Source organism: Oxyura jamaicensis, chromosome 5 (genome assembly GCF_011077185.1).
Source record: "Oxyura jamaicensis isolate SHBP4307 breed ruddy duck chromosome 5, BPBGC_Ojam_1.0, whole genome shotgun sequence".
Taxonomy (NCBI): Eukaryota; Metazoa; Chordata; class Aves; order Anseriformes; family Anatidae; genus Oxyura; species Oxyura jamaicensis.
This window is the reverse complement of record NC_048897.1, coordinates 19,860,874-19,888,228: the sequence shown is the minus strand read 5'-3', so window position 1 is coordinate 19,888,228 and position 27,355 is coordinate 19,860,874. Positions and strand designations below refer to the sequence as shown.

The window sequence follows — 27,355 nt, the reverse complement described above, 5'->3', positions numbered from 1 at the left end:
TGACTGACCTACTTTTAGCCAAAAGCCAGGGAAGAGGATACACAAATCTACTTCTAATGCAGATTAAAACGTGCCTTTGGCACAGCATCCTCACACAGACTCATCATACATTCAAAAAAGGTTTTTTCATCCTTCTCCCAGACTCCTGTTGTCTAGAGAGGACCATTAATGATAACTCCCTGAGGCTCCTTCTCCTTGTGTTACAGAATGCTTCATTCATAACTTAGGCATCTGGACAGATGAAAGCAAAATAGAGATGAGTGGTTCTTTCCCTAGTATTCAAACTTGAAATGAAACACCCACTTTGCTGTACTATAAACAGAACTGCAGGTTTAGAACGCCAAGGCGCTGCTGTAATGTTTCTTTTTCTTTAAGATTTTACATTTCTCCTGTGAGAATCCATTACAATAGAAGTGTCAAGCAAAAATAAACCCCTGTTAATCACAGTCACTGTGAACCTGCCAAGTAAATCATGTCTCGACATTGCTGTTCTACTTTTCAGGTAAAAAAAAACAAGCGTGCAAGAATGCCAGAATCTGGAAATTATGTTCTTCCCAAGAGGAGGACTGTAAAGATAGGCCCAAGGTTTTTCTGAAAACACAAGCTCTTCTCTTGTGTTCATGAAATTTAATGAAATTAGAAAAACACTAAAATTGAGTATCCTATGGCTGTAAGAATAATTCAGGTTACAAGGATTCCAAGGACTCTTTAGAGGTCACTCCTTGTCCCACCTCTAGTCAAAGCAAGGCCAAATGCAAAGAAAACACTGAAATCATATACAGATTTCTTCTGGTTTTGGTCAATAAGGAAGCAGGTATATGCATCTGAAGGGAGAAATGAGAAGTGGAGAAACCTTTGGGCTCTCAGCCGAGCCATTATTTTCCCATACTTTTCAAACTCAGAGGCTTCATGCACTGTCCAGCACATCACAAGGGAACTGCCTTCAAATCACCTGAAGGGAGTGTTACTGAGCTAGGTTCACTTCAAATTCAAGAATTTGCTGTGAGCTTTGGAGGGAGGTTATGTTTTTATCTTCATCTTTTTGCTATTCCCTGTGCTGCTGAAAAGCAGCCACTTCAAGCTGACGCAGCTGCTGCTCCAAGAGAACTGAGTGCAAAGGGGGCAGTTGCCACCATACCAGGGAACTGCCAACCTGGGTGCTACCTAACGATAAGGATAATCACTTTAAAGATGCTGTGAGGTCTCCCGTCTCTCTCTCTCTTTTTTTTTTTTTTTTTTTGCTTGGGTAACAGATGGCAACTTGATAACTAGATCAACCGGTTAGTTAATCAATGTTATGAATATTAACAGGTGTATTGGAAACCTGTTTTAGTTGAGTAAACCTCAAGACATCCAGTTCACATATTATACACTGTCACTTACGGAATGAATTTGCAAACCAGATATACAGTTATTTTCCCCATGAACCTTCAAGGTCAGCTCATACCTGCCCTAGCCATTAGCTGCAATTTATCAGCTTTCAAGTCTCATCCTAAATTCATGTTTCTCTCCCAGAGTAAAGCCCTAATCCTGCAACTGTCAGTTATATTGAGTCACCACCCTGAAACCAATTTCAGACATAAGAGCCTGTTGCTCAATAAAAAGGGATTAACTGGACTGAGCCTTATTTAAGTAAAAACTTCAACTTCCATATTCCCTGCCTATCCCTAAGAGCTCAGCAGATTTGTATTCCATTCCTGTAGCTTAAGTTGGACGTTATTTTCCTGATACAAGGATATCAAATCACACCCCTGAATGAATCAACACAGTTTCAAACTCTGCCCAATCCAACATTTTTCACAATAAGGACATTTCTGAAGTGCTTCAGCTCAACTATCCTCCACTGCAGGGAACCATCTTTGCAGTTGCTTGACACCAGCTGTACTGCCAGTATTCCTGTTGACTACAGATATTATCCCATTATTTTACAACAGTATAAAGTACGCAAGAGCAAGGAAGATCCATTTGAACTGCCAGCCTTCTCTCGTTTTTTGGTGTGCTGCAGTTTTGCAATAATGCACACAAGCACTTTTGTATTTTTAGTGTTTGTTTGATATTACCGAAGTGAAGATGTCACAGTAGCAGCCACAGAGAATGAAGTCCTTTAGTTTTCAGGAAAACAGAGGTGAAACTTCCCTAAACTGATGCATCACCATGGCCTGAACTGGAGAGAAACTCTGCAGTACTGAGACAGTTATGTTTGCTTTACATCATAAATAAGACGGTAAGTTAAAGGAGTAGTTGGGTATTGGATATCGGACAGGAGTCTAGTGGTAGAGAGAAAGGAAAGTACTTTTGCACCACTGCCATGAATACTACTATAGAGTTAGGAAATTCAGGTACCAGAAACGCAAGTACGAATCCTCCAAGGCATTTACACTACATCACCCTGAATAACCTTAGCATATAATAATTGTAAAGTTCTTTGTTGCACTAGCAACTATTCTGTCTGAAAATACAGACAGGAATGTTTTTATACTGACAGCCATTTCCATCCACACGTTTGCACATATAGTTTTAACAAAATGTCATAGAAGCACAAAAGATACTTCACATTCTTATACACACAATAGAAATCTCAAAAGTGTTTGAGTATGAGTGAGAAAACATTGCTTCAGCTTTCTTTCCCCAATTCTTCTCTAAAATAGTCCTATTCCCATCATATGGAATGATTGTGCCTGATGATATTGTGATAGATAAAAAAGTATGTAACATACCTTTAAATATAACTCAATGTAAAGAAATACCAGTGCCTGCTTAAACAATTAGGCAATCTTGGTTCAATACTCCATGCCTAGTAACAATGTGGAAAAAAAGCAGAGATGGGCATTTTTTTTTCTTTCATTCCTTCTTTTTTGTGTGTTTAGTTTCTGTTTGCTTAGAGCCAGCTAGCACCAGCTCACACTCTTCTGTTCTAAGCAGGGTTCTTACCGGTGACGACACTGGGGATTTTAGACAGAAAGCTCTTGACAGTTCGGATGGGAACTCCACCTGTTTTGTCATCTTGCATTCTTGTGATGATGTCTTCAATCTGTCAAAAGGAAGGAAAGACTTAGTGGTTTATGCAAAATGGCGAATGTTATGTCTATATAACTTGATTGCTTTGGAGCCCGGCTGATAGGATGGGGATTAAATATGGCATGTGTTACTGTACAAACACAGACCTAGAGAAACAGCCATCATCTCCCAGATCTAAACCCTGAGACAACAGGGTTCAAGACCAGATTGAAAGATGGTGATATGAGCGCACTGACAATCCTATCGCAGTCCTTCTTTTTTGCTGACCAGCAGTGATAGACAGAAACATGTTGTTAGGTCTGCAGGTGAATTAGGTTAGACTCCATACTGCAATCAGCTTAAGAAGCTTTATCACCGAGTCTGATAGCAGGAAAACAGAGACCCTCCTGTCAGAAGTAAAAAGGCCACATGCAGCTGACAACTCAGGAGGAAGGATTTTTCCTCCTTCTCTTCTCTGTAAGAATATTTAAGAACAGCCACGTTGGTCAACCAAGGGCCTCAGGCCCCAGGCGCAACCCCTGTGAGCAGCCTGGCCACCAGAAAGGTGACTGCACTCCAGCTAGCATCAGAGCTCACCCCACACCTGGCTTTCTTAAACTACGACCTTCCCTTCCAGGCCAGTTTCTCCCTTTCTCCCACGTTTGCTGGAATCCTCAGTACTGTGACCTTTGGAGGGCTTTCATTTTCTGGGGAAAGGAGCTTAATATCTCCCACCCTTTCTTCTAGACCAGGAAGGGGTTTTGCTCCTTTTGAGGATACCCCCGCATCTAATTGGGGGCAACAACAGGGAGAACAAAAACCTGAACTCAAGCACAACACAGAAATCTGGTGTCTCTGTGAACTCTGCTTTCAAGTCACAAAGGTCTCAGAAACCCAACAAAAATACAGCAGAAGCTGTTGGCTCTCCTGTTAGCTCGCGTGGTTCAAAGCAGAGCCCGCTGCCCGATGGCAGCAGCAGTCCCAGCCGCTCGGGGCAGAGGCTGGCAGCGGGCACACAGAGAGAAAAGCCCTTCCAAGGGATCACACCTCCCATTGTTTTTCTGAAGATTTTCTCTTTGCAGATGATGTGGAAACACAACCTCACCAGAAGGATGGTCTCTGGGAGGATGAGATGTGCTGGGAGCACAGCCCCTCTCTCCTAAACACAGCTTGAGAACTCCACCAGCTCTCTTCAGACGCCAAGGAGCGTTCTTCATTTAGATGTGAAAGTAAATTTGTTTCACAGACTCAACGCCTACATTTCCAAACAAGTTTAACTTCGAGACTTCTCGAGGCGGTAAGAAAATCTCCCTGCCAACTGCAGACGCTGCATTTGATCGCCGTGTTTTTAACCTCAGGCTATCACATAACTGAACTGTTCACACCTTGTTTACATATTATTTTTAAGTTAACACATGCCCTTAACAGATTCTCAGCAGGAATGAAGTCACAAAAACAAAAATATCCTGAAAAATTCAGTAGACTGCTGAAGGGTGGGTTATCTGGACGACCCTGCCCGAGTGGGGAGGGCTGGCCCAGATGACCTTGACGTCCCTTCCAACCTCAACCACCCCGTGAATCTATGATTCTGTGGTCTACAGCCTGTTTGTCATAGAATAATGCTACTTTTGCCCCAACCCAAATGCTAGGAAAATTAATACAACCTTTTTTCCCTTTACCTGAGTTGATGCAAGGTTATTTGTTGATTTAATTAGTTTCTTCCAGACCAGGAACAACTGGAGGAGCAGCTGCTCCTCTCAGGCTCAACAATTAGCATTTGACAAGTGCTTCGTGCCTGACCTCAGAGCACCCCTGAGCAGGGCTCTCTGACCCTCTTGTCCCAAACTCTGACCTACACAAGGCTACTGTCTTCCCTTGGATATGCTTGAACTGGAATCAGAGAGGGATTTTCTGAGGAAAATACTCTGGAATGAGTCCCCTGTCTCCACAAACACTTACAGACTTTAAAAACATAAACAGTTTGTCCTAAAGTTTTTATTCTCTTTTTTACTCCAATGGAAAGTTTACAACAACAACAACAAAAAAGAACTAAAATAATTGTTTTGGTACAGGAAAATAAACTTCTTGCTATTTTGCTCACTGGAAGCCCAATAAACCAAACATGACTTACGTCATTACAAGTTAGAATCATTATGCCATCATAAGAAAAGTTCAATTTGAATACAAATAAATAAATAAATAAATAATATGTATTTCCCTAAACCAGCCTCATTCAAAGCAATCAAGTTGGCACTGGTGTCTCAAATAGGACCAGTAATTTGGGTTCCAGTCACAATCCTAAGACCCTATTGCAATTTTAAATCTAGACAAAACTGCCCTAGAGATGACTCCTTCCCAAAAGGCTCTGAGAGCTGCTGCTTCCTGTTGTCTTCCAGCCTGACTCCTAGCAGCTTCTGCTCTGTTCAAGTGTCGGATGTTACTTCTCTGCTTCGCTTTCTATTCGCGTCATATCTTCCTTCCTCCCGTCTTCTCATCCGATCCAGGAACAACTACGTGCATCATCTTTCTACAGCACACCTACATTTGGAGTCTGTTGCTTGAGAGCCCACCGTGTTACAGCCTCTGCTTGCACGCAGCCTTTCCTTTCCCAAAATCCTTGCTGGTGTTTGCCAGCAGACTCCTGGGCTCCTTGAAGAAACATTTGATGGTTATTTAATCCTTTTTTGTAATCAAGTTTAAAATGACATATAATTATACTTATAGCAACCTAAGACAAGTTTGTATTCAATCTACTACAAAGAGAAGAACTGACCTGCACCAGCCTCCTGTTTTTTGCATCCACCCAAAGATTACAGATATTGCCATGCTGGGTCCAAACACCTGGCCAGCTACAGATATATTTCTCAGAGTAAGCAACACAGAGACAAAGGACAAATGTGATCATCTTAGGGCTTCAAGCGTGGAGAAGAGCAACAAGGGTACATCAAGTGTGACAGTCACTTTCACTGAAGCATTTCATCTCAACCTTTTGAAGAGTTACCTAGACACTTTGCTGCTACTGATTCTCCCTTCAGCTTCTGCATGTCATTAAATAAGCCCTATGTTTCCCTTCTTGGCAGACAGAGCACACAAGTCCTTGGACAGTTCATTTAATCACACTAAGAGGCAGAAATGAGCAAAAGGTGTTCCTCCTATTTCTCACTTGCCAATAAGTGAGATGTCAGCACGGATGGGACCCTAGAGCACGCAGATTATAAAAGTTTACCAACGCATCCAGTTACGCACTAAATCCCCAACACATCCTACTGCTGGGGGAATTTGCTGGTACATGTTAGACCTTCTTTTCCACTGGAAAAGTAGATCTTAAGGTTATCAGAGCTGAGGCGTCTATCATCTGGAGATGGAAAGTCCCTTTTCCAATGCAGGTGAAAATAAGATACTACTTTTATTAATGTGTTGTAACACTAGTAATACAACAACAAATGTAATATTGTGGTTTCAGCCACCTCAGAAAAGGCTGACTGGAGACGAGAAGGTAGGTGATGGACTCTGGAACGATAAGCCATTTCTGTACACCCTGCTCATGTATGAAATACGTTTCTACACTAAGAAAAATCCCATCCCATAAAGAGACCAACTGAAGAAAAACAAAGCCAAAGCTATTAAAAATACCACTGATGACACCAAATCTCTATATTTATTTATTAAGATTTTCAGGAATCTCCAAGCTTCTATGATGCCAGTCATATCACTGGTCACAGCCCGGCAATTTTGAGTCAGTGCCACACAACATCCCTGGCATTACTGTTATAAAGGAGAAAATGACTCTTGACTTTGCAGTGGCTTTTCTTTCTCCCAGCACCAAATTAATGCAGGCACACAGAAGGCAGCGATTGGTGTGCGCACCCTTGCTGAGCCCTGGAAGCACGCTGCTCACCATCAAGCCTGTCCTTGGCCATGACATGCTGACAGAATGGCAAGTAACACACGAAAAAGAAGAGCTAACAGCTCCCACCCCATAAGATCCCCTGCTTAGACCCCTGTAACAGCTTACTGATGCTACCTGCCTGAGAACACATTTCACTGCTACTCAGCAGCTACCTCCTAATGATGTCAGAGGTCACTCCAATCCTCTTTTTCCAGCTCATTTTTGTGAGCTATTAGGAGAAACCGTGCCCTTTTCATACGCTAGCCATTGAGTTTGCCACCATACTCCCTGCGAGCCTGCAGGCACACACAGCTGCCTGCTTCTGAGTATTTCGGTACGCGCCCTGCTCCTAATTACAAGTACTGTGCTCTTGGGAACTCCTACCTACCACCAGCTAACCTGTGGCAGCACAGACCGAGCATCACTCACCAGCACCACCATCGAACATAAAGGGTTGGGCAGACAGCTCTGGGCACTGCCAAATACCCTCTTCACCCTGGCAGATAAGCGCTCTCATGAATACTGGCGGAGCTGGACGATACACAGGGGAAAGGATCAATCTGTTGTGAGCTAGCATGCTGCTAACAATTATAAATACATCTGATCTTTTGTCAGAAATACAGGTTTAAAATAGATGGCATTTCTCATGCTGCTGACCCCGACAGGGCCCGAAGGTGTCTCTGACCACCTATCCAGCAGTGCTGGTGCTCCCCTGCCCCTTCCACCTACTGGCTTCTGCCGTGCAGCCCCACACATGGGCAGATGAGGAAGGCTGATTTGACAAGCCTTCGGAAGCCCACTTGCTTCCCCCATCCAGACAATTGCACTCTGCTCTACCACAGAAAAAGGACACTGAAAAGAGGGATGATACACCTCCCTTCAGCACCCTCGAGGGAGAAAGGACAACCTTGCCTCTGAGACAGTGCTGGAAATCAGCAGAGCAGCACCGCTGGAGAATTGCTTTGTGACCTTCAGCAAACAGCTTCATCTGTCTTTGTCTAAGCCTCCCCTCCTGTACAGCAGAGATAATACCAGATCACAGAAGGGCACTGAAACTTAATTCAGTGATGCCAGAGCTGCTGGGACATCAGATGCTACATGACTGTGAAAGATGTGATCCCTGTCTCTGACAACCCTTCAAAACCCCAACAACTGAAACAAAACCGAAGCGTGTCAGTGCACGGATGCATCAGCTGGCAGGGCCATTTGGCTCTTTCCCACATGAGTAATTTCCGACGGCTGTTGAGAGCAGGGGCAGTGATGCAACTTGTCCTCTTCCTGATGCAGCTTTTACCTCTGCTTCTCTGTAAATTTCAGAGCTAATTTTCAGATAAAGGCAGGGTATTCCACAGTTTCCTCATGCTTAAGTGTATTGCAGGGAAGCCAGAAAAGAACAACTACTTTCTTCAGATGTTATTGGAGGGTGAAACAGAGCTGATAATGTCACCTTATGTCTGCCAGAACACTTTAGCATTTTTATATATCTACATTGAATAGATTGAGAGGGTAGCAGCGAAGGAACGTATACAAAGGCACCCGTTGCGGCTGTCTGTATAGTGCTGCTACTAGAGCTACAGCTTCACAAACCAAGAGTCTACTTGCAAAGTCATCACACCAAAGGATAGGATTCACCCCAGAATCACCTAAACCAATGTTTAAGAATAAACTATGACCCTTCTTATTCAGCTGCTGGGCAGTAACACCAGGGTCTGGGGAATACCCCGGCAGCAGCTTTTTGATCAGTCTACACCTCCCATGGTATAGCTTACTTTATCAGCTGTGTGTGCACTGCACCCCTGGCTTGCATTATAAGAAAATATAGTCATGGAAAACAGAAGCTGCAGCTATTCCCCTCATGAACTATACTCACAGTTGAAAAATATGGTTTAATAATCAGAAAAAAAAAAAAACACAAAGCTTAGCAAATTAATTCCGCAAACAGAAGTTCTCCATGTGACTTGAACTAATGTAATTTTCTCCCCCTACAAAAATCAAGCTTTTTAGTCCATCAATGTTAACAGTTACAAGCCAAAGACATTGATGTTTACCAAAGCTTCATTCTTCATTAAAAACATTTTGACGGACAACCCCTTGATGATTTCAATTTCTACATGAGCTATAATCACATGAAAGAGAAGGCCATTTTGTATGTTAGAAAGCTGCATAAAAATACTAAAAGTGAACTCTTGCTTACTGACCATGCAACTTTAATTGTGGTAATAAATGCTTGGGAGTCTGTTGCAGTTTACAGCATAACAGGAGTTTCTTGTGAAGAAAGTGATCCATTTTCCACCACACTTCTTATGGTTATGGTAAAAATATCATGTATACGTATAACATCAGCTTCTTGAGCCATGTAGAGCAGAGCCACTCTTATCAGAAACCTTCTCAGGTTGGCTGCAAATTAAATCAAATATTTACTTTGCTGTGTAATCAGAAGTGGTAAGCTTTTTATGACTGCAGGAAAGTATCACAAACATCCAGGGAAGACGACATGCATTTTAAAGCACTACGTTGGAAGCCAAGTGGCTGTACAATTACCACAGGTGTGATCCAAGTCACAGTTCAGGAGAAAAAAGTTCTACCATTACTGTTGGACAGTATGTAATGAATATGGGTGGCTTTTGTGTCACTTACTAGCTATGCACACACATAGGAAACCTATGCACAGGTAGATGCATAAAGCGGAGACTGTTTGAGCCAGGAAAACTACCGTGCAACACCGCGCTGTTATTATCTTAGCTCCAAATCTAATGGGAGTATGTGTATTTTGTTACTACTGACATTGTTTTTCTCCAGTTCACTGCATCTAGTTTATGCTATTCTCATCTCTCTCCCCACCCTACTTTCTTTCTTTCTGTAGAAACTCAGCAAAAGGCTCCAGAACTAATGATCCACCCTCTGAGGGGCTCACTTACAAAGTGCTTCTCAGTGTGCCTCAATCGGAATTGGACAAACCACTTTGGTGAAAAAAGGCAACGATTCAGTGCCCGTCCTGTAAGCAGCACTGCTAGGGGAGCTGAAGGTGCTGCCTTACCTGTGCTGTTGGTATCTGTCAGATCGTGACAGCACCATTTCACAGAGGCCACCAGGAACCTAATACCACCTCCTTATGGGCAGACCATCCCCAGCGACGTTTGGCTGGATAATCCCAAAAGGCTCTTCAGTGACTATCTGCAGATGGGAGACTGAATCAAACCAAAGCCATGGCATGGCATGAAATATAAAGGAAAAAGTTATGATTGGGAAACTACAGCTGCACTTATGTTAATATATTCACCTCATGTCAATAACCAAGGGGGGTTAGGGGAAGAGCACGTGCTTTCTTCCAACGAGCTTTTACTGAAGTCACTGACTGCAGCGACTGGCAGCAGTCTGCTGCCTCACTGCCGACAGGGTCAGACGCACAAGTTGCCTTGGAAACACAAGAGATTTTATTTTCTGTTGCATCACTGCACCTAAAACACAACTATGCAGCTCTCCGGATTGCTCGCACAGTGATGAATGTGAAGGAGACGTGCCTACCACAGCCTGCATGGGGGCTAACTCAGAAGTAAACTCCATACATGACACAAAAAAGTGCCTTTGTATGCCCACTCCCTCCAGGCACATGCATGCAGCCTCTTGTCACTGGAGTGAAGCTCCATAACCCAACCTCAGGACTGTTCAAAAGCAAAGCTGTGATCCAGCTGCCATCTAAAAACAACATTACACAAATTACTTCAATTGGCAAGGGGCACAGGTAAGACAGCAAGAGCGGTTTTAGTTCAACAGCTTTGATTCAGCAAGTGATTCTTTTGGGTTTTAGCTCCTGCAGCCTGAATTTCCCCTCGAGTTCTGGCCATGCACTAACCATCCTAATGCAAAACAAAATCGTGCTGAAACCTGGCTTTGTGCTGGAAGAACTGAGAAAGCCTCAGGATTTGCAAACCCTCCAACAACACTGGGCTGAGTAACGTGAAGAGGCCAGTTTTTCATGCCTGCTTAGAAGCAGGAGTTTTAGTATCACACTAGATGACATGAAGCCATCAATGGACAAGGTGACACCGTAGCTGAACAGCCACAGGGAGATGCTGGCTCTGGGACTGACTGTCAAGGCTCACTTTGGATCCAGGACATCACTGCCTTCCCACTGTGGCTGGGGGGCACCAGCAAGGAGGCTGCAAAAACGAACTCTGTGGGACCTGCGATAAGGCTGTCACGAGCACACACATGCCCGTTTTTCACCCGGCAGATAGCACTCACACCCTACGATCCAGACTATGGGCAATACTTCATCAGGCCTTCTGCTGCCACCGCGTCCTTGACCCAGTTGTCACTGCTGCCTGCCAGCATACATTCATTTTTTTAAACCAAACCTGTAGCGGTGTATGAGTTACCTCTCGCTCCTGCAATGTTGAACTGTAGGATGATAAATGCAGTGCTTGTAGAGGAAATTCTCTTTTCTCCAGACCATCAAATACAAGGCCCTTCTGGATGAAAAACACTGGACTTCGTTTGGTGGGTCACCGATCCGTTTCCGTAAAGGAAATGAATATTAAATATTCATTTCCTGATACAAATGATACTACAAATATTCATTTCCTAATACAAATGAAGAGCTGGTGACAAACTGCACCTGAGACACTTCAACCCAAATCTCCAAAGCCAAAGAGACTTCCATGTGTACCCTGGGCAAGATACAGAATGCAGCAACTGATCAGTAATATGTACACATTGGAAGTATTTTATTTGATTAAATGCATCATTTATTGGCATAACATACAAGTAAAGAATAAATATGAAGCAGAAGAAAATGGGGATAGAGATAGTTTGTGGATGTTGATCAGAGTTTTGGCAATTCTATTGTCGTCTTAAAGTCTGTGCACTGAAAAAAATTGAATCACCTCAAATGCTCAAAGACCACCAAGTTCTCCCCTTTTAATTCAGATTTTATATATATATATATATATATATATATATATACACCCTCCTAGAGGGGCTGAAAAATATTCCTAGGGGAAATAAGGACCCTGGAAGTCATATGGCAGGACTTGTACGTTGCAGACTCTTGTTGCAATGTGAGATTCAACAAAGCACTACCAACTGCAGGCAAAACCAGATGAAGTTGTATGGTAATAGTCTCCAGTTCCTACTATAAACTAAGAAATGCAGTATATGACCATTTTCTCCTCATTTTGCATTTTTTGGCTTCCCAAACACACACCTAACTTTTCTTACTGCAACAAGGACACTTGAAGCCGTTCAGAAAATAGTTTGAGAACTACTTCGAGTATGAAGCATGGAACTTCGGTTTCATTGTTTCTAATAGAAAGGCCTTATCACAAGCACCAAATGTCAACTGTTTGCTTCCACAATTAATTGCTGAGGTTAACCACCCAGTACATCCCTTTCTCTTTTGGTAGATGATGGGCTCCCATGGCTAACCTAAAGTAAATTATGCAGAAATATATATATAGGTTGAATGTTTCTCTTCAAAGGAACAAAAAAGTGCTTAGGGAATTGTTTTTTTGACTTTTTTGTTAAAGAAAAAAAGTATTCCTCTGTATGTAATACCGTGGCACATAATACAGTGTGACAAGTCATTTCATGCATCATTTAACTCTTTGCACCGCAAAGTGCCGAACCACAATAAAGATCAGATTATCCCCCAAACCCAAATGCTGCGAAGTAGAGGCAAAGCAGAACAGACACTAAATTACAGGAAAGAGAGGCAAACCTATTTACCATCCTCAAGAGATCATGTTTTCTGTTTCAGTCCCTTTCCACATGATAGTGTCACCTTATTTTTATGCATTTATATCTAAATATATATGTTATATAAATATATATGTAGGCAAAGACGGAGAAAAAATAAGTTTGCCATCCTGGATTTAAAGGTAACCACAGAGAAAGGAAACACTATTTTCATTTGAATTTCAGAACGGAGGGAAGAGGGCTTGGTGAAGATTTCTGTTTGTTTGATAGTAAAAACGTAGAATTCCATTTCTTTTTTCATACTTCCTCTATCTTTTCTCCGTATGGTATTTCAATATATTTTTATATAAGTATAGGTGCCATTTTTATAGAAGGAAACAACATCTGAGGATTTAGCAAATATTAGACCATTTCTAAAAATGTTCTATTTCATTCTCCAACATGCTATAGAGCAGTAGTAAAATGAAAGGCTGTAACTGTAGAAGTATTAGAGAAAATTTTAAATAAATCTGAGCATTAGTCAGACCAGATTTGATACTGTCTGACCAAAGTTATCTTAATTTAGGAATTTATTCAGAAACGGTAAATTATGCTGACAGGCCAGTTTGCACAACTTACAAGATCCAGAGCCTCTTGAACTGAGCTACTCAACTGCTTTGACCCTGGACTTTGAAAGCAGCTATTGCTAAAATGAAGGAAAAAAAGAAAAACACCCCCACAAAACCCAACAAAACACAGAACATCCCTTCCAAAAACAAACAAACAAGAACGTACCCAAGCCTCACAGATCACTAACTGGAAGACATTAATTAAAAATGCTCACATGATTCTCATGACATGATCATTATTTTTGGATTCATTAAAATTTTAATGCTCTGCATCTATCATTTATTATTCTAAAAGCAATTGGTTTGTTCCCCTCATCAAAAAAGATTTCCAAATCCACCAACAGTTATGTGATCTACCAGGACACGATTTCAATCCTCACCATTGGTGAAGTTGTTTACTTCAAAATTGATTTTATGACTTAGTCAGTGGTTCTACTTCTATTAGCTCTGTCCTTTGGTAACAATAATATTGTCAACTTACTTAAAGTAATACTGTTTACAAGAACACTTTGGAAAAAGACTAATTTTCCTTGTTTATATTAAAAGAAATGTCCATTTTCTTTTCCTCAAGAATTTCTTCCTTCTTTTTTTAACAGTGAATCAAATACCACATCATCTGAGCTAAACTTGGAGCAGCAGATGTAAGTGATGCCATGCCTGCTTTTCCCTCAATTCCCCCCATTGCTGTTTGATTTAGCTCTGGCTTCTCTCTCTTTTTAGGGGAAGAAGTCTGAACCAAGCACTGGTACTCCACCACGGACTGTATCTAAATAGCTTTTGCAGGAGACAAGCACATTATTGACTTAGAGGGAGAGAAAAGCTAGGAAGTGTTGCTGTCTGCTTGAAACATCATTTCTACTACTGGCATTTAATGCATCTAATGCTGGATGCGGCCAGGCTCTGCTGTTCTTTTTAACCCTGTGTTTTGTAACAAATCGTAAGACACAGCTTCTGTGAACCCTGCCAGAGACACCAATTTTAAGACTTCTACCTCTTGACACCTAACCAATATTTTTCTTCATTCAAGGAAAAAAATTACCTGTAGAATGAAAGTTAGAAATCCTACAGAGTAAGATACCATTTACTTTTGGGAGCTTATTGCTACCTTCTCTACAGGGGCCTGTGTAAGAGAGAGCTGATGACTGTTTGCAAGCAGAATTACCTAGTGAGAACACGAGGTCTTCTGTCTACCTCTTCCACCAGCAGACAACATAAAAGACTGTCTCTGGGCACTATAATGCTTACTTGCTGCTTTATTTACAAAGAAAGAACAGCACAAAAGACCCTGCATCCTGTGGCTACAGCTGCTTCAACATGTGAATGCACCAAGCCAGAGCAAGCTACCTTCAGAGTGTAAAATAGCTAGTTACTCATTTCTGTATCACAAGCTGGCACATGTATCTATAGAAAGTTGGGTTGTTTGTCTTTCCTGTTTTAAACTCTGAAAGTATTGGCTCCAAAAAGTTCTTCACTGAGGAGGTGTTGGGCACTGGAACAGGCTCCCCAGTGCAGTGGTCACAGCACCAAAACTGCCAGAGTTCAAGAAGAGTTTGGACAGCGCTCTCAGACACATGGTCTGATTTCTGGGTGGTCCCGTGTGGAGCCAGGAGTTGATCTTGATGATCCTTGTGGGTCCCTTCCAACTCCAGATATTCTCTGAATGGTACATAGCCCTTTTGTGTGACACAGGTAATTTTTCCTAGGGACTTCATGTTCAATTAACCAAGTTTTCATGGTATGGAAGGAGAACATCTAGCAGAGACAACAGCACCATGCATATATTAAATCCTATTACACAAACAATTTTACCTAGTACCGCAATGGTTTTTGAACTGTTTTTCCTTGTAGAAAACCGTTTGAGAAAAAATAAAATTTAAAAGCCCTTACAGCTCACTTGTGATATATGCACTTTTTCAGGCTCCAGTACATTAGAGGTGACCCACAACCAAGTACCCTGTCTGTCTCATGTATGACACTTGACAATCACAAAAACCCTCACTTTTGCAGCACAGTTGTATGTTTAGCAATTCCTCCTTTCTGCCACTTGCTGTCTACAATCTAAGAGTGGTTATCTTTGCAATATGGCACTTTATTTGCTCTCTGACATGATGACACTTTCTACAGAACATGGAAAGACCAAATGTGCATCTATTTATTAATGCATGAATATTGTAGTTTGCATAAAGCTATGAATACTTACTTGTAGTGGAAGGGTCCCTCTAAACATAGATGCACATAATTCTCACCTGTGTGAGCACAGATAAAGTGTTATTTCTAATGAAATACATGCGTTTGTGCACACAGTAAAAAAATAAAATCAAACTGTACAAAGCTTGGAGTACAAGTGAGTGTGGGTGAACTAAATGTTTTAGACTCATCCATGTCTGAATGCTGTGTCTATTCAGGTTTACACAGCCATGGTTAGATATAAAAGACATCTGTGAGCTTCTACGTCTCTTTAGGAATTTTTAATACTGAAAGCATTCCACTGAAAGTGACGTTTACGTCCTATATAAATGTGACTAAATGAGAAACTTAATATACCTCCGAAATAAGAGAAAAATCTGTCAGTACTACTTATTTCATTTACTGTAAAATAAGTGAAGCAAGTAAGCAGGATTTGGTACTTAATGCTGTTAACTTCAACAAAAACATTGGTGAAAACCAACAGGAATCAGACACTTAAGCTCCACCTAACACATCCTATGACACCAGTTGTCTGAAGTGCAAAGGCAGGAAATATAAGTCTGCATAAATATGTTACTTTTAACAGGATGGCTGGAGTTGGTGGTGGAATACCATTACACCTGACATCAACTCAGCAAGATCCAGCTCTGCATTTCTTATCTAGGAGACCAGTAAGATATTACAACGGAAAAGAATAGCTACTGAATAAATGGGTAAAGCAGGGGAAAAAAATCTACAAGTCCGCTTCACTTTCTGTGCTCCTATCAAGTGGTCCCCAATAGTGCTAGGAAGTCTGCATGAAAAGAAACAAGACCTGGCAGCCTGGAGAACAGCAGCTTGGGCTCCACGCTGGTCTCTGCACCTGCTTCGGCTCAGCAGTGCACAAGGGCGCTACAGGAGGGGGGCAAGAGAGGGTGGTGGAAGGCCATCAATAATACATGTGTGATCAGCCAGAGGGATGAAGAAGGGAAGTGCATGCTGCATGGTGATTTCAAAGCTGATGCTCTTGATAGCATTCAAGGGCATTTCCATGAGCGTGGCCACCCTGTATTTACTGGTGTCTTCCTAGGCTGCACCCAACAGACCCAAGCAGCTCTCCAACACTCTTGCAGCGAGACAGTCTCGACCAAAAATTCAGCTCTAGTTCTTCCCTGCAGGGAGCTCTGATTGCATTCCCACAGTTAACAGTTATCAGCATTTGGCTACAGATTTTTACCAGACTTGCAGAACAGGCAGCACCTTTCCAAAAGCCAGACAACTGGTAGGTGTCCCTTCTGTCACCTACAGTTCTTACGCAGACAAAAGGTTCACCGACATCTTCCACCCAACATTGGTCCAGGCACTTCTGTCACTGTCCTGCATCCAGTTTCATTGCTCCCTGAGGTCAGTGGCAGTCTTTTCTTCAATTTTCCCGGGACTAAGAACTATGACACTTCAGCACATCTGACACACACTGTTTGCTTGCACACAATCACAGTATCAGCAGTCTCCAAAGTCCAATTTATCCTGAGGATATAATGCTCGTTTTCCTGGTATTTTTATTTACTGTCGTTCAGCTTACCTAGATTGCTGTCCTTCCTGTCAACAAGTGAGCCATGATTCAGACTGTGTCCTTCAACAGTACTATTCCTAATTCTGTGTTTTTTCATGTTCATGGGAGATTCAAAGAAAATTTCTTTTTCTTTATAAAATCTCATAAAATATTTTATGGAATGACGCCTTTGTTATTTTTAAAGAGTAACTCATACTTTCCATATTTTGCATTCACAGCTGCAGAAAATGGTTCTCTGATCATTTGAGTTTGTTCAGGAGCATTTTTATTAAAATGCAATAATGCATACCACTGAAGTTGTATGCATACTTTGTTCACTCCTTTTAGCTCTGCCCCAACCTACTTCGATCTTACATATATAACAGAAACTGCAGAAAAATTTCACATCAATTTCTTGATAAAACACTGACAAACAATTAGACACTTAGAGTATGCTGAGTATTGCTCAGCTGAGTACAGAAGTTTAAAGGGTCTGTGACAAGGAAGAAGTACAAATACATTCATGCAAAAGTCAGTGAACTAAACCAGTTGCCAGTGCTAATAGCTGTGATTTGGCTGATGAAACTCTTTGAACCAACATTGCTATATGCTGTGCACATGAAAATACACAAGTGGAATAATCTATAATTAGTATCACTCTGAAGTGCTTTTTGACTTTTTTGTTACTAAAGCTTCCTCCAGATCTTATGTGTTACTTGAAACTACTTGAATGACTTTTCACTCATTTAAAAATGTTATGTTTAACCTGGTGCATTTGCCTCATCTGAATGATGCTAAAGGCAAATCTTGGCATGCCCTAGTTTCTGAGCTCAAAACAAATGAGTGTTAGTGATGTACACACAGGGGTTCGTTACTGTACAGCTCTGTCCAAAGCCTAAGTGGAAATATTTAAGAAAAAAAAAAGCCAGAATAAAACCCTAATCCCTTCAGATTGAGCCCTCTGTTCTTCCTCTAGGAGCAGAACACTAAACTAGCATAAAATATCCTTCCCTCCCCTTGTTTGAGGTCACAGGGACACCTGCACAGCAGCTGCAGATGTACACAGAGATGAGCGTGTCGCCTCAGGGGGACACCGAAAGAGACTGTGCTTCAGAGAAATCTGGGCCAGTATTTTTAAAAGCCTGCACTTAGTCTCCTATGCCTGCATTCCCAGCCTTGTTGTTGCTTTGCCTACTAATTCTTTATCAGAATTCCTTTCCACAGAGAGCAAAATGCTCTCCCTCTGTTCCCCACATCGTATTCAGTCAGCCAGCTGTGGTAGCCGAAGGCAAGTGGGGTTGGAGTCACAGCTCCTGTCAGCCCTCTCTCCACAGCCTCCTTTGCCCTCTAAAGCATGGAAAACAGAGCTGCCAAGACAACATCTAGACTTCAGATGCTGTCTCTATCAAAAGGTGCTGTGGAGGGATCAATCTTCTGCTGTTTTCTTGCACAGGGTTGGGTCACAATCTGGTCTCTTAAACCAGTAGCAGCCTTTCTAGAAGATATCTAAGAACTGTAAATACATGTGACAGAAAAAAAAAAAAAAAAAAGGAAAGAAAAAAAAGAAAAAAACATCTGTCTGCACATTTTTTAAAATAACGTGTGATTACACAACCACAAGTTACAGGATGTGGTTTTGTACAGACATCTGCTGCATATATTGCACGCAACTGCATTTATGAAATGAGCCTATCAGCACTCTAAAGCATAAGTAAGCTACAAATACAAAAGCAACTCATTACTATTATCCCTGAGAGACCAAAAACTTAGTCCAGTGAAACTGAAATTTCCATGAACCTTGGATTTTTGTTGTAATTAACCAGATGGGAAGCATGCACAAAACTGTACTTTAAGAGAAGAGATCTGCTTTGAAGACGAGTTGACAGCTACGTAAAAAAAAAAAAAAAAAAAGTCACTGACTTTCACACCTGGGCAAAGCATTACAAAAATAAACCTTGTTCCCATCTCAGGCAATCTGGGGAGCCAGGGACAGGCTGTGCCACCTCCTAGGTCCCATTCGGCATAAGGTAGCACAGACTAAGCGAGTTAGGCTTACACACGCACGCACGTGGGATGGCTAATGGAAAGAGATGCAGCTTCCCGCACAGACATAGCAAGTGAAATGGTTCCCACCTAGTCAAGTGAAGTATCTTTAATTAGAAAGTATCTTTCATTAGAGTGTTTCATTAGAGTGTAAAAGAAAAATTTAATTTGAACCTTACACGAAGGCTTTTTTATGCCGCTCAATTAATAGCAGCTATTCTAGCTATTGCAACCTAAATATCTTCTCCCCGTGCTCCTACCTGGGGGACCGTGAGGGGCAGCTGCCAAGCAGGTGGCCAGGCCTTCACTCAGGGGAAGGACACAGTGAGGGAACCCAGAGCTGCAGCAGTGTCCTGCAGGGCCACAGCTCACCTTCTTTCTGGGGTCTCTCATACAGGCCTAACATCTAGAGTAAACACACCTGAAGCTGCTCTAGCAAGGTTCCCCTCCCTCGAGCTCACCTGTGGCACCCTCAGCTTGTCACAGCCTGCAGGCACACTGGCAAACAGCCATTCTGGGGTATGAGTCTTCTGTTCTCCTCTAGATCTGGCCTCCAGGGTACCAACTTACCAGTTAAAGCATTAGCTCGTCTCCTCAGGCTGTGAGGAGGTATGGTGGTTATTATTTCCCTTCTTGTACAGGAGACTCTGGAAACACCAGCCTGTAAGGCAGTGGCTCACAGTCAGCCCATTAATTTTAGCTGCCAAGTGGCTTAAACCCCCAGTTTAGTAACTTGAAAGCCTCAGAAGTCTGGGTAGATCAAGGCAGAGCAAACATGCCTGCAGTGTGGGACACTTCACCTCTCTTCTCCCTCAGGGGGAAGCCCACCAGCTGAAGCAGGCTCACAGAAAGGGCTGCCACAAAGCCAAGAAGTTACTTCCCTTCCTCTCTCACCAGAAGCTGAGATATTTCCATTTGTGATAAACCAGAGGAATGCAGACAGTTTTCATCATCTTCTTTCACACAATGACCTTGACCCAGGGCAGAAGAGAAGCAACAGGCCAGGAGATCGGGATCTGTGTGGGCAGGATTTTGCCTCCTGAAGGAATGAGGTTCCTGACCCAACTTATACAAGAGGTCTATGCATGGATTGCAACCCCAAACCACGTCACACATCTAGGATCTTGTACCACATACAGCACATCCTTTCTGCCCAGCAATTAGAGAAAGAAATGCTTCACTACTCTGTGCCTCAGCCACCTTTAGAGCCACCTGAACTTCTTTTGAGCTACTTGACTTCAGCAATTTTCCTTCACATACAAGTCTTTTATTGAGAGATAACCCTCCCAGTTCATCCAAAAAAAAGTCCACACTTGCAAAAATCAATTATTTCAATTAGACATGCGATTCCAAAGCATTTCCTTGATTTCTTTATTGGCCCATCTTCCTTAGCCCACGGGGATGTACTTGGCACCTCCAGCAAAGGTCTGGCAGCACTGCAGAATCTGAGAGAGTATCTGGTGAAGGGACTGATAAACTAGAATAGAATAGGTCAGTTAGAAGGGACCTTCACAGATCTTCTAGTCCAACTGCCCAATCACTTCAGGCCTAGCCCAAACTGACTAGAGGAAGACTGCAAAGTGCTGGTCACACTGCTTCCTTGACAGCCCAGATGATGAAAAAGATGCTGAATTTTGTTCTTATGACACTTCATTTTCCCCTTGTTTTTATTTTAATTGTGATTACTCCACACCTGTCAGATTCTTCCTACTCAAACTTTTACTTTGAGCATTCATTTACCACAGTGAGACCATAGGATGCAATTTCCACATGTATTGTATTACCCTCAACACTTGTTTCATTCAACACCTAGATAATGGACATTTCCTCATGGAAACAACTGTACGTTTGTTTTAAATGAGACTTCTAACTATTCAGATGTGCAACAAAACAAAGACTATCAAACTATGGCCCATTTTACCATAGCATGTCTTTAAACTAATCAAAAAAGTCCAATGGAAAATAATAGAGTTAAGAGTCACATTTTTTTTTCCTAAGTGCAATACATAATTCAATAAAAAAATGACAATTGAAAACACTTTCCTGTGACAAAAAAAAAAAAAAAAAAAAAAAACTAAGCGAGTATGATATGGATCTGTTACTACTGACAATACTCAGTATAGCCAAGCAAAGCAAATCAAGCTCTTGGTCCTCCACTGGAATTTCACCCAGTGTTTTTCAGTGAGACTTAGGAAGCATAAAGAAAGCCACCACTGGCTGGTAAAAGTCAGCTTGGTCTGCCAGGATTCTTCTTGCTCTACAGTTCCAACTACTGAACCACAAATACCTAACAGAGATCACAGAATCACCTAGGTTGGAAGAGACCTCCAAGATCACCGAGTCCAACCTCTGAACTAACACTAACAAGTCCTCCACTAAACCGTATCACTAAGCTCTGCATCTAAATGTCTTTTCAAGACCTCCAGGGATGGTGACTCAACTACTTCCCTGAGCAGCCCATACCAATGCCTAGCAACGCTTTTGGTAAAGAAGCTCTTCTTAATATCCAACCTGAGCCTCCCCTGGCACAACTTTAGCCCATTCCCCCCCCCCCCAAAAAAAAAGAAGCACTCACACAACCCCTGAGAACTGGCAAGAGCTGTTTATTGCCGGAACATCTTGCAGGCAAGCCTGCGGGATGTCCATGGTTTTTGGTGGCTCCAAGCTAATGCTTGCGATGGAGCCTGAGCAACAAGTAGGGGGCTCACCGGGCACTCCTGCGATGCTGTTGGTGCTCTGGCATGGCAGAGCACAAAGACATGCCACAGTAGTCCCAGGTCTCTTCTGGCCGAGGTGGATCCACTTCCATCCGTTCCTCCACATCTGGTGGATCCAGCTCCATGGGCTCCATGGTGTTGGGCATAAGGCTAAGCCAGTCCTTGCCCGGGACTGCCCAAATGGGATGCCTTCCGTCCGGAATGCTCTCAGACGAGAGTGCCGAACCAGGGGGTTGTCCAGTTCCACACCTCGGTCCCATGCCACTGTCACCTTATTTTCATGCATGGGTCTGATGGTGCCATCTGGTTTATGGCCATTACTGGGTCCCACACTGTGCTTTGGACTATGGGCATGCCTCTGCTCCCTGCAGCTGTCTGCCTGATGTTCCTGACTTCGCCCCCATGTCACTGTTGCTCCTATGGTAGGGCCCAGGCCTCCTGTCACTGGGTGTTTGAGGGGCCAGCGTGTTCCCCGCATCGTTGCAGTGCCAATGGTACTGCCTGTATGTGTCTGTGGGCTAGGTGCCAGAGGTCCCTTGGGCACTGGTGTCTCTTGTGCCGCCAGCGCTATCCCTCTGCTCATGACACCTCTCCTTCTGCTCAGGTGCATTCCTTCTTGGTGCTTCACCAGACCGCATCACTGTCCTCGCACACCAAGGAGGCCTGCTGCTTGCCTTGCTCTTCTGGTCTCCTTCTTGCTGCACAAGCTGGCAGTCAGAGGGCCTAGAAGCTCAGCAAATGGTGGGCCAGCTGCAGGGGTCCTGTTTTATAGGGCCCGCAGCAAAGGCGGGGCAGTGGTGGCCACTGTGACCTCAGCAAGCCTCTGTGATGGAGTGGCCCATGCATAGCCACAGGCGGCTGTGTTGGGAGAGGCCTGGAAGATGCCCTCACATGGACAAGGTTGGGGGGGCTTGGGGGCCCCTTTTCTGGGACTGGCTCCCCAGGGCCCTTTGGCTTGCCAGAGAGAGAGGCTGCCCTTCAGCCATGGGGACTGCCCCGCACCTCCCATCCTGTGCCCTGGTTCCAATAATACCAACATACTTAAGAATGTGTAGGCAGTTTTAAGACTAGTAAATAAATTCATCTCCTGGAGACTGCTACACGTGATCCAAACCTGTGTTCTACTGTGTGTGTTTTGCTTTGGCAGATTATGGTTACTAATGGTTACTAATGGTTATGGTCTTAAACTATTTATCTTATTGTGTCACATCTTTCTATTCTACCTAAAAAGAAAACATGGTAGCTTCATTGCTTCTGCTTGATCAAGAAACCTGTCATACACTTCTTGACAACTGGATGTTTCATTTTTTCTTCCTACATAAAGCTAGGAAAGACGCACGGTGCATGTTTTTCTGCTGACCAGCTAGTGCTTACTAGAAGCGTCACTCTACAGAAGCCCTGAGGCCATCTGCTTTGGAAAGGCAGTCCAGGGCACTAGGTAACCGGGACCATGCTGAAGTTTACTTCAGGGTCAGAACCCGAAACCAAAGCTTGTAAGTGTGGACACTTGTGATTAGGTTTACGATGTTTAGTTGATAAATATATGATTTCTATCATCCTACTTGTCACTGTTAATAGAGGTACAGCTCTGCATTCTCAACTGAACACAATTTCCTTGATGAAACCCATACAAATGCCCATACACAGACAGCTGAACAGGTTTTCACACACTCCATTCTCTCATGTGACTTCAGACCTTTCAGCTTTAAAAGAAAGGAAAAAAAAAATCACAAGTATGCCTTAGAGCATAAAGCAAGCCACAAAGACATTTTAAACTTTGCTTTGGTTTGCTGCAGACAGAAGGTTAATTACTTTGTAACACAGCCACAACTGATCCTAGAAATATCGTTTCCACTGGCCAAATCACAGAATAGTTGACGTTGGAATGAACCTCTGGAGATCACCTAAGCCAACCCCCCTGCTCAAAGCAGGGTCAGCTACAGAAGGCTTCCCAGGACTACATCCAGTAAGGTTTAGAGCATCTTCTAAGGTGAAGGTTGCCCACAGATTCATCGGGGAACTTATTCCAGTGTTCAACCACCCTGACAGGAAAAAACAACCAAACAAACCCCCCCACTTTTAGACACCCCTGCCCAAGTGTCAAAAGCAGTAGCACCTCTGCAGGGACAGGTGAGCTACAAAAAAAAATGAGATGAGGGCCTCAAAAACAGCTTTCTGACATCTGGAACAGCTCGAGCAGTATGAAAACCCAAAGTTTTTTCCTGACTGCTTAAGCCATCAGGCCCTGATAGAATATTACAACAGTAACAAAATTGTTCTGAGGACTCTCATTACAGAAAGCTGTCCCCAGATATTCCCTTTCTTAAAGGCTCTTCACAGATGTTAAACAGAGACTGAAGTGATAGTAAAAGAAACTACTGAAGTTATTTGTTTTAGAGCACAGAGACCAATTTGTTAGACTGCTCTAAGCCATCCCTACCAATCTGAAACCCCAAGTTACCTAAGACTGGCTTTTAACAACCTTTTCCAAGCCCTGCATTTTAAATTAACATTATTATAGTACTTTGGTATCTTGATAGTATCAGCAAGACAGGACAGTCTTAGATGTCTGTTACAGAAAAATAAAAAGTTTTTTTTTTTTTTTTTAATCTGTTACTGAAAAGGTTTTATATCCCATACTTTCAGAGCACGGAACAGAAAAAAAAGCATCAAAATTTTTCTGGAAAACTCAACAGCACCTTCTCCTTCCTTGGTGCTGTTTTCCTTGTAAACGGTCAATATATTACTGATCCATCTTCAGTGCAACAGCCACTGATCATAAGTAACAGAACAAACACGAGTGCACAATTCCAGGAGTGCTACGTTGCTTCATTGTGTCATCAGCATAAATTTCAGCGCTGAGTTTTTCCTGGACACCTTTATTATCACACATACAGTGCTCTGTCATTCCCAATTATAATTCTGCAACACCACAGCATGCGTGCATTTCAGCTAACTGGCTAATAAGAACAGTTTATATCCCTTTTCTCCCCTCCGTGCTAATCTGCATTGTCTTTAGCCACAATACTGCAGAACTGGACGTCAGCAGAGTGACTTATGGCCAGCGATAAGCTGTGCTGCAGATCAGATCTGAATTGTGCTGGCAGATCAGTTTGGCAGCATGGGCTGGAATAAATGCATGGCACAATGACCGAGGCAGAACCATCAAAGACATGCATGCACATGGACGTGTTTAGGTGCGTGATGACGGTCAGGGTGGGGAGGAGGTCTCCAACCGAAATAACACAAGGAACAGCAAAAAATGAGGATTAAGATGTACCGGCAGAGCCTTGAAGGAAGCTTTGCACATAGGCTGCCTACACTGTGTCTGACTCAGCGTTCTTAGTCACATTTGTATGAATAACACAATCCATCACAAGCGCAAGTGTATGGGGAACAATATCAGTGTGACTGGGCTGATTCAAACATTGTAAGCGACTCTCCCCTCCCCAGATAATTTCAGGATGAATGTACTGTTTCAAATCGAAGCACATGGCAGGTTTTGCCAATATTGCAAAAGGCATCCACAGAGGTATTAGGAATTACCTGATTATGGTCCTTTAACTGTTGCACCTAAATAAAAATGAAACAGTGGAGGGGGATTACAGTGAATGCTGCTGCACTGGCCCAAGCTGTTCTGCACAGCACGCTTCTCCCTGAACTATTATTCTCCAAGATCACTCTGAGCACCTTTTTCTACTGATCAGTAAAATTTACATTTACTAATGACCCCTAGACACACATCAGCAGCAAGCAGGAAAAAAAAAGGCCCCACTGGGTAGCAACCAAATTAAAAGGGTACATTGAGAGTGTGGCATGCAGCGGTGATGGTGAAGGAGGCGAGGGCTGCCCAGCCTTGTGAGAGCAGGGAGAGGCCGGTTCTCCATCAGGTGCGGGTTGGTGGGTGCTGGAGCTGCTGTTGGGGCTAGGCACTGAACCACCGGTCTCAATAATCACTCAAATTCATTAAAGGACATGCTGTGGGACTTCTTTTGCTCCCATACATCATTTTGGAGGGAAGCTTTTCATGGTGCTCTGCACTTAAAGAATTATTATTTTTTTTAGGATCAGGGATCAGACCCTTCGGGCAGATCCTGCTCAGTCCTGCTGATTTAGCACGGGACCCCACCCAGCTCGGCTCCTCCAAATCTCTACCTCTGACAAAATCTTATCTTCATTTCTCTGAAAGGTAACTGTAAGGCACAAGACTCTTCCTCACCTTTAAAACGGATAACTTGTCAAACCTTCCAGTCTCACAGTTACCGTGTGATATGAATCTGAAGTGACAGCTTTACTCAGCCCTGGGTATGAACACAAGGACCTGACACAGGATTTTTGTTTAATTTTTAACCATGGAACAGGATTTGGCTTGGTAATGCAAGATTTTAGAAAGTAGTGATAGGAGGACGATCAAGTGCCTGAAAAGCTTATACCTGCAATCTTTTAACTATGACAGTAGTCATCCATGCAGTTTCATGAAGCAGTAGTAAGAAAGATATTTTAGAGCAGCTACTGTACAAGAGGATTCCAGGGGACATGACTACCGCAGAGTAATCAAACCCATGGGATTAGAAGGCTGCCGAGCCTAATGCCTTAACATCCTCGTATAATTCATCATCTCATTATAACTGTATTTCCTCTAATGTATTATTACTTAAATGTTAATGGGACCCTTACAGCATTTAAAGGCCTGTCACGCCCAGCAGCGCACTGCTGTTATTTCCTGTATATATACCACTTGCTGTCATCAATATCTGTTCTCAGCCCTTTTTAGCTGTTGACCCAATTTAATGCCTTGGTAGAGATTGTCTTCCTAGCTGTAATTAAAGTAAAATAAGGACTTCACAACAAACGTTTATCTCCAGTGCCCACGGCATCTGATAGCTCTTCTCTTGGTGTACATGCTTGCCTGCTTGCCACGTTCCAAGAAGATACATGTTTGATAGCATAAATCCTGCGTCTTCCCAGTAAAATTCATCTCAGAATAAATGTTTAGATCCTAGTAATGAAAACCCCCAGCTAATGCTTTAGCTGGCATTTTGTAGCGATATACATGCCTAGAAAATGTTGCAGACCTCACAGCGATTTGTAGCATTACCAGCACTGCAATCAAACTTTACCTCAGTGGCCATTACAGCAAGGCAGTCAATTTAACCTAATTTGGTTGCTCTCCCAGACCTTGACACACTGAGACTGAAACAAGCCCTATCCACAACGTGGTAATTAGCAACATGCATCAGAATAAAAGATCCATCGTCAGCAAGCTCCGAGATGACTTTAACTGAAAACGTTCGGGTATAACCTTTCTACAAAGCACTACGTGTTTGGGGCTTATTTGAATTTTCCGGTGATTTCCCAGGGGCTCTTCCCTTTCTGCAACTCAGATCCACATTAGAAATAGATAATAATGCTGACAGCCTTCTGGATGAACCTGGTAAGTGGTAGTTCATAGTATCAGACCAGGCACTCCCCACAATCACATAAACAGGCGGTTAATATTTCACTACTGCCCACCACTCCTGGAAAAAGAAATACAAATTGATGGGAAAAGGAAACCACATTGACCAAGCAAACGTGGATCTTCTCTTGTGCTCTGTGCATATGTAGGATGGATATCATCCACTTCTCACTACTGCTCACAGAGGAGTATTTCCACACCCCTATCAGCCTACTGGAACTCTGAAAA

The 27,355-nt window shown here is 42.8% G+C and overlaps 1 protein-coding gene across 5 annotated transcripts in view; it reads right to left on the bottom strand.

The window, feature by feature from the left end:
- Positions 1-27,355, bottom strand: part of RGS6 (regulator of G protein signaling 6) — a 270,640-nt gene that overhangs the window by 102,681 nt on the left and 140,604 nt on the right. For all 5 annotated transcript variants that reach the window (XM_035329204.1, XM_035329203.1, XM_035329205.1 and 2 more), the window contains one exon: positions 2,932-3,031. In XM_035329204.1, coding sequence (XP_035185095.1) covers positions 2,932-3,031 — 100 coding nt within the window. The remainder of the gene's footprint in view (positions 1-2,931; positions 3,032-27,355) is intronic.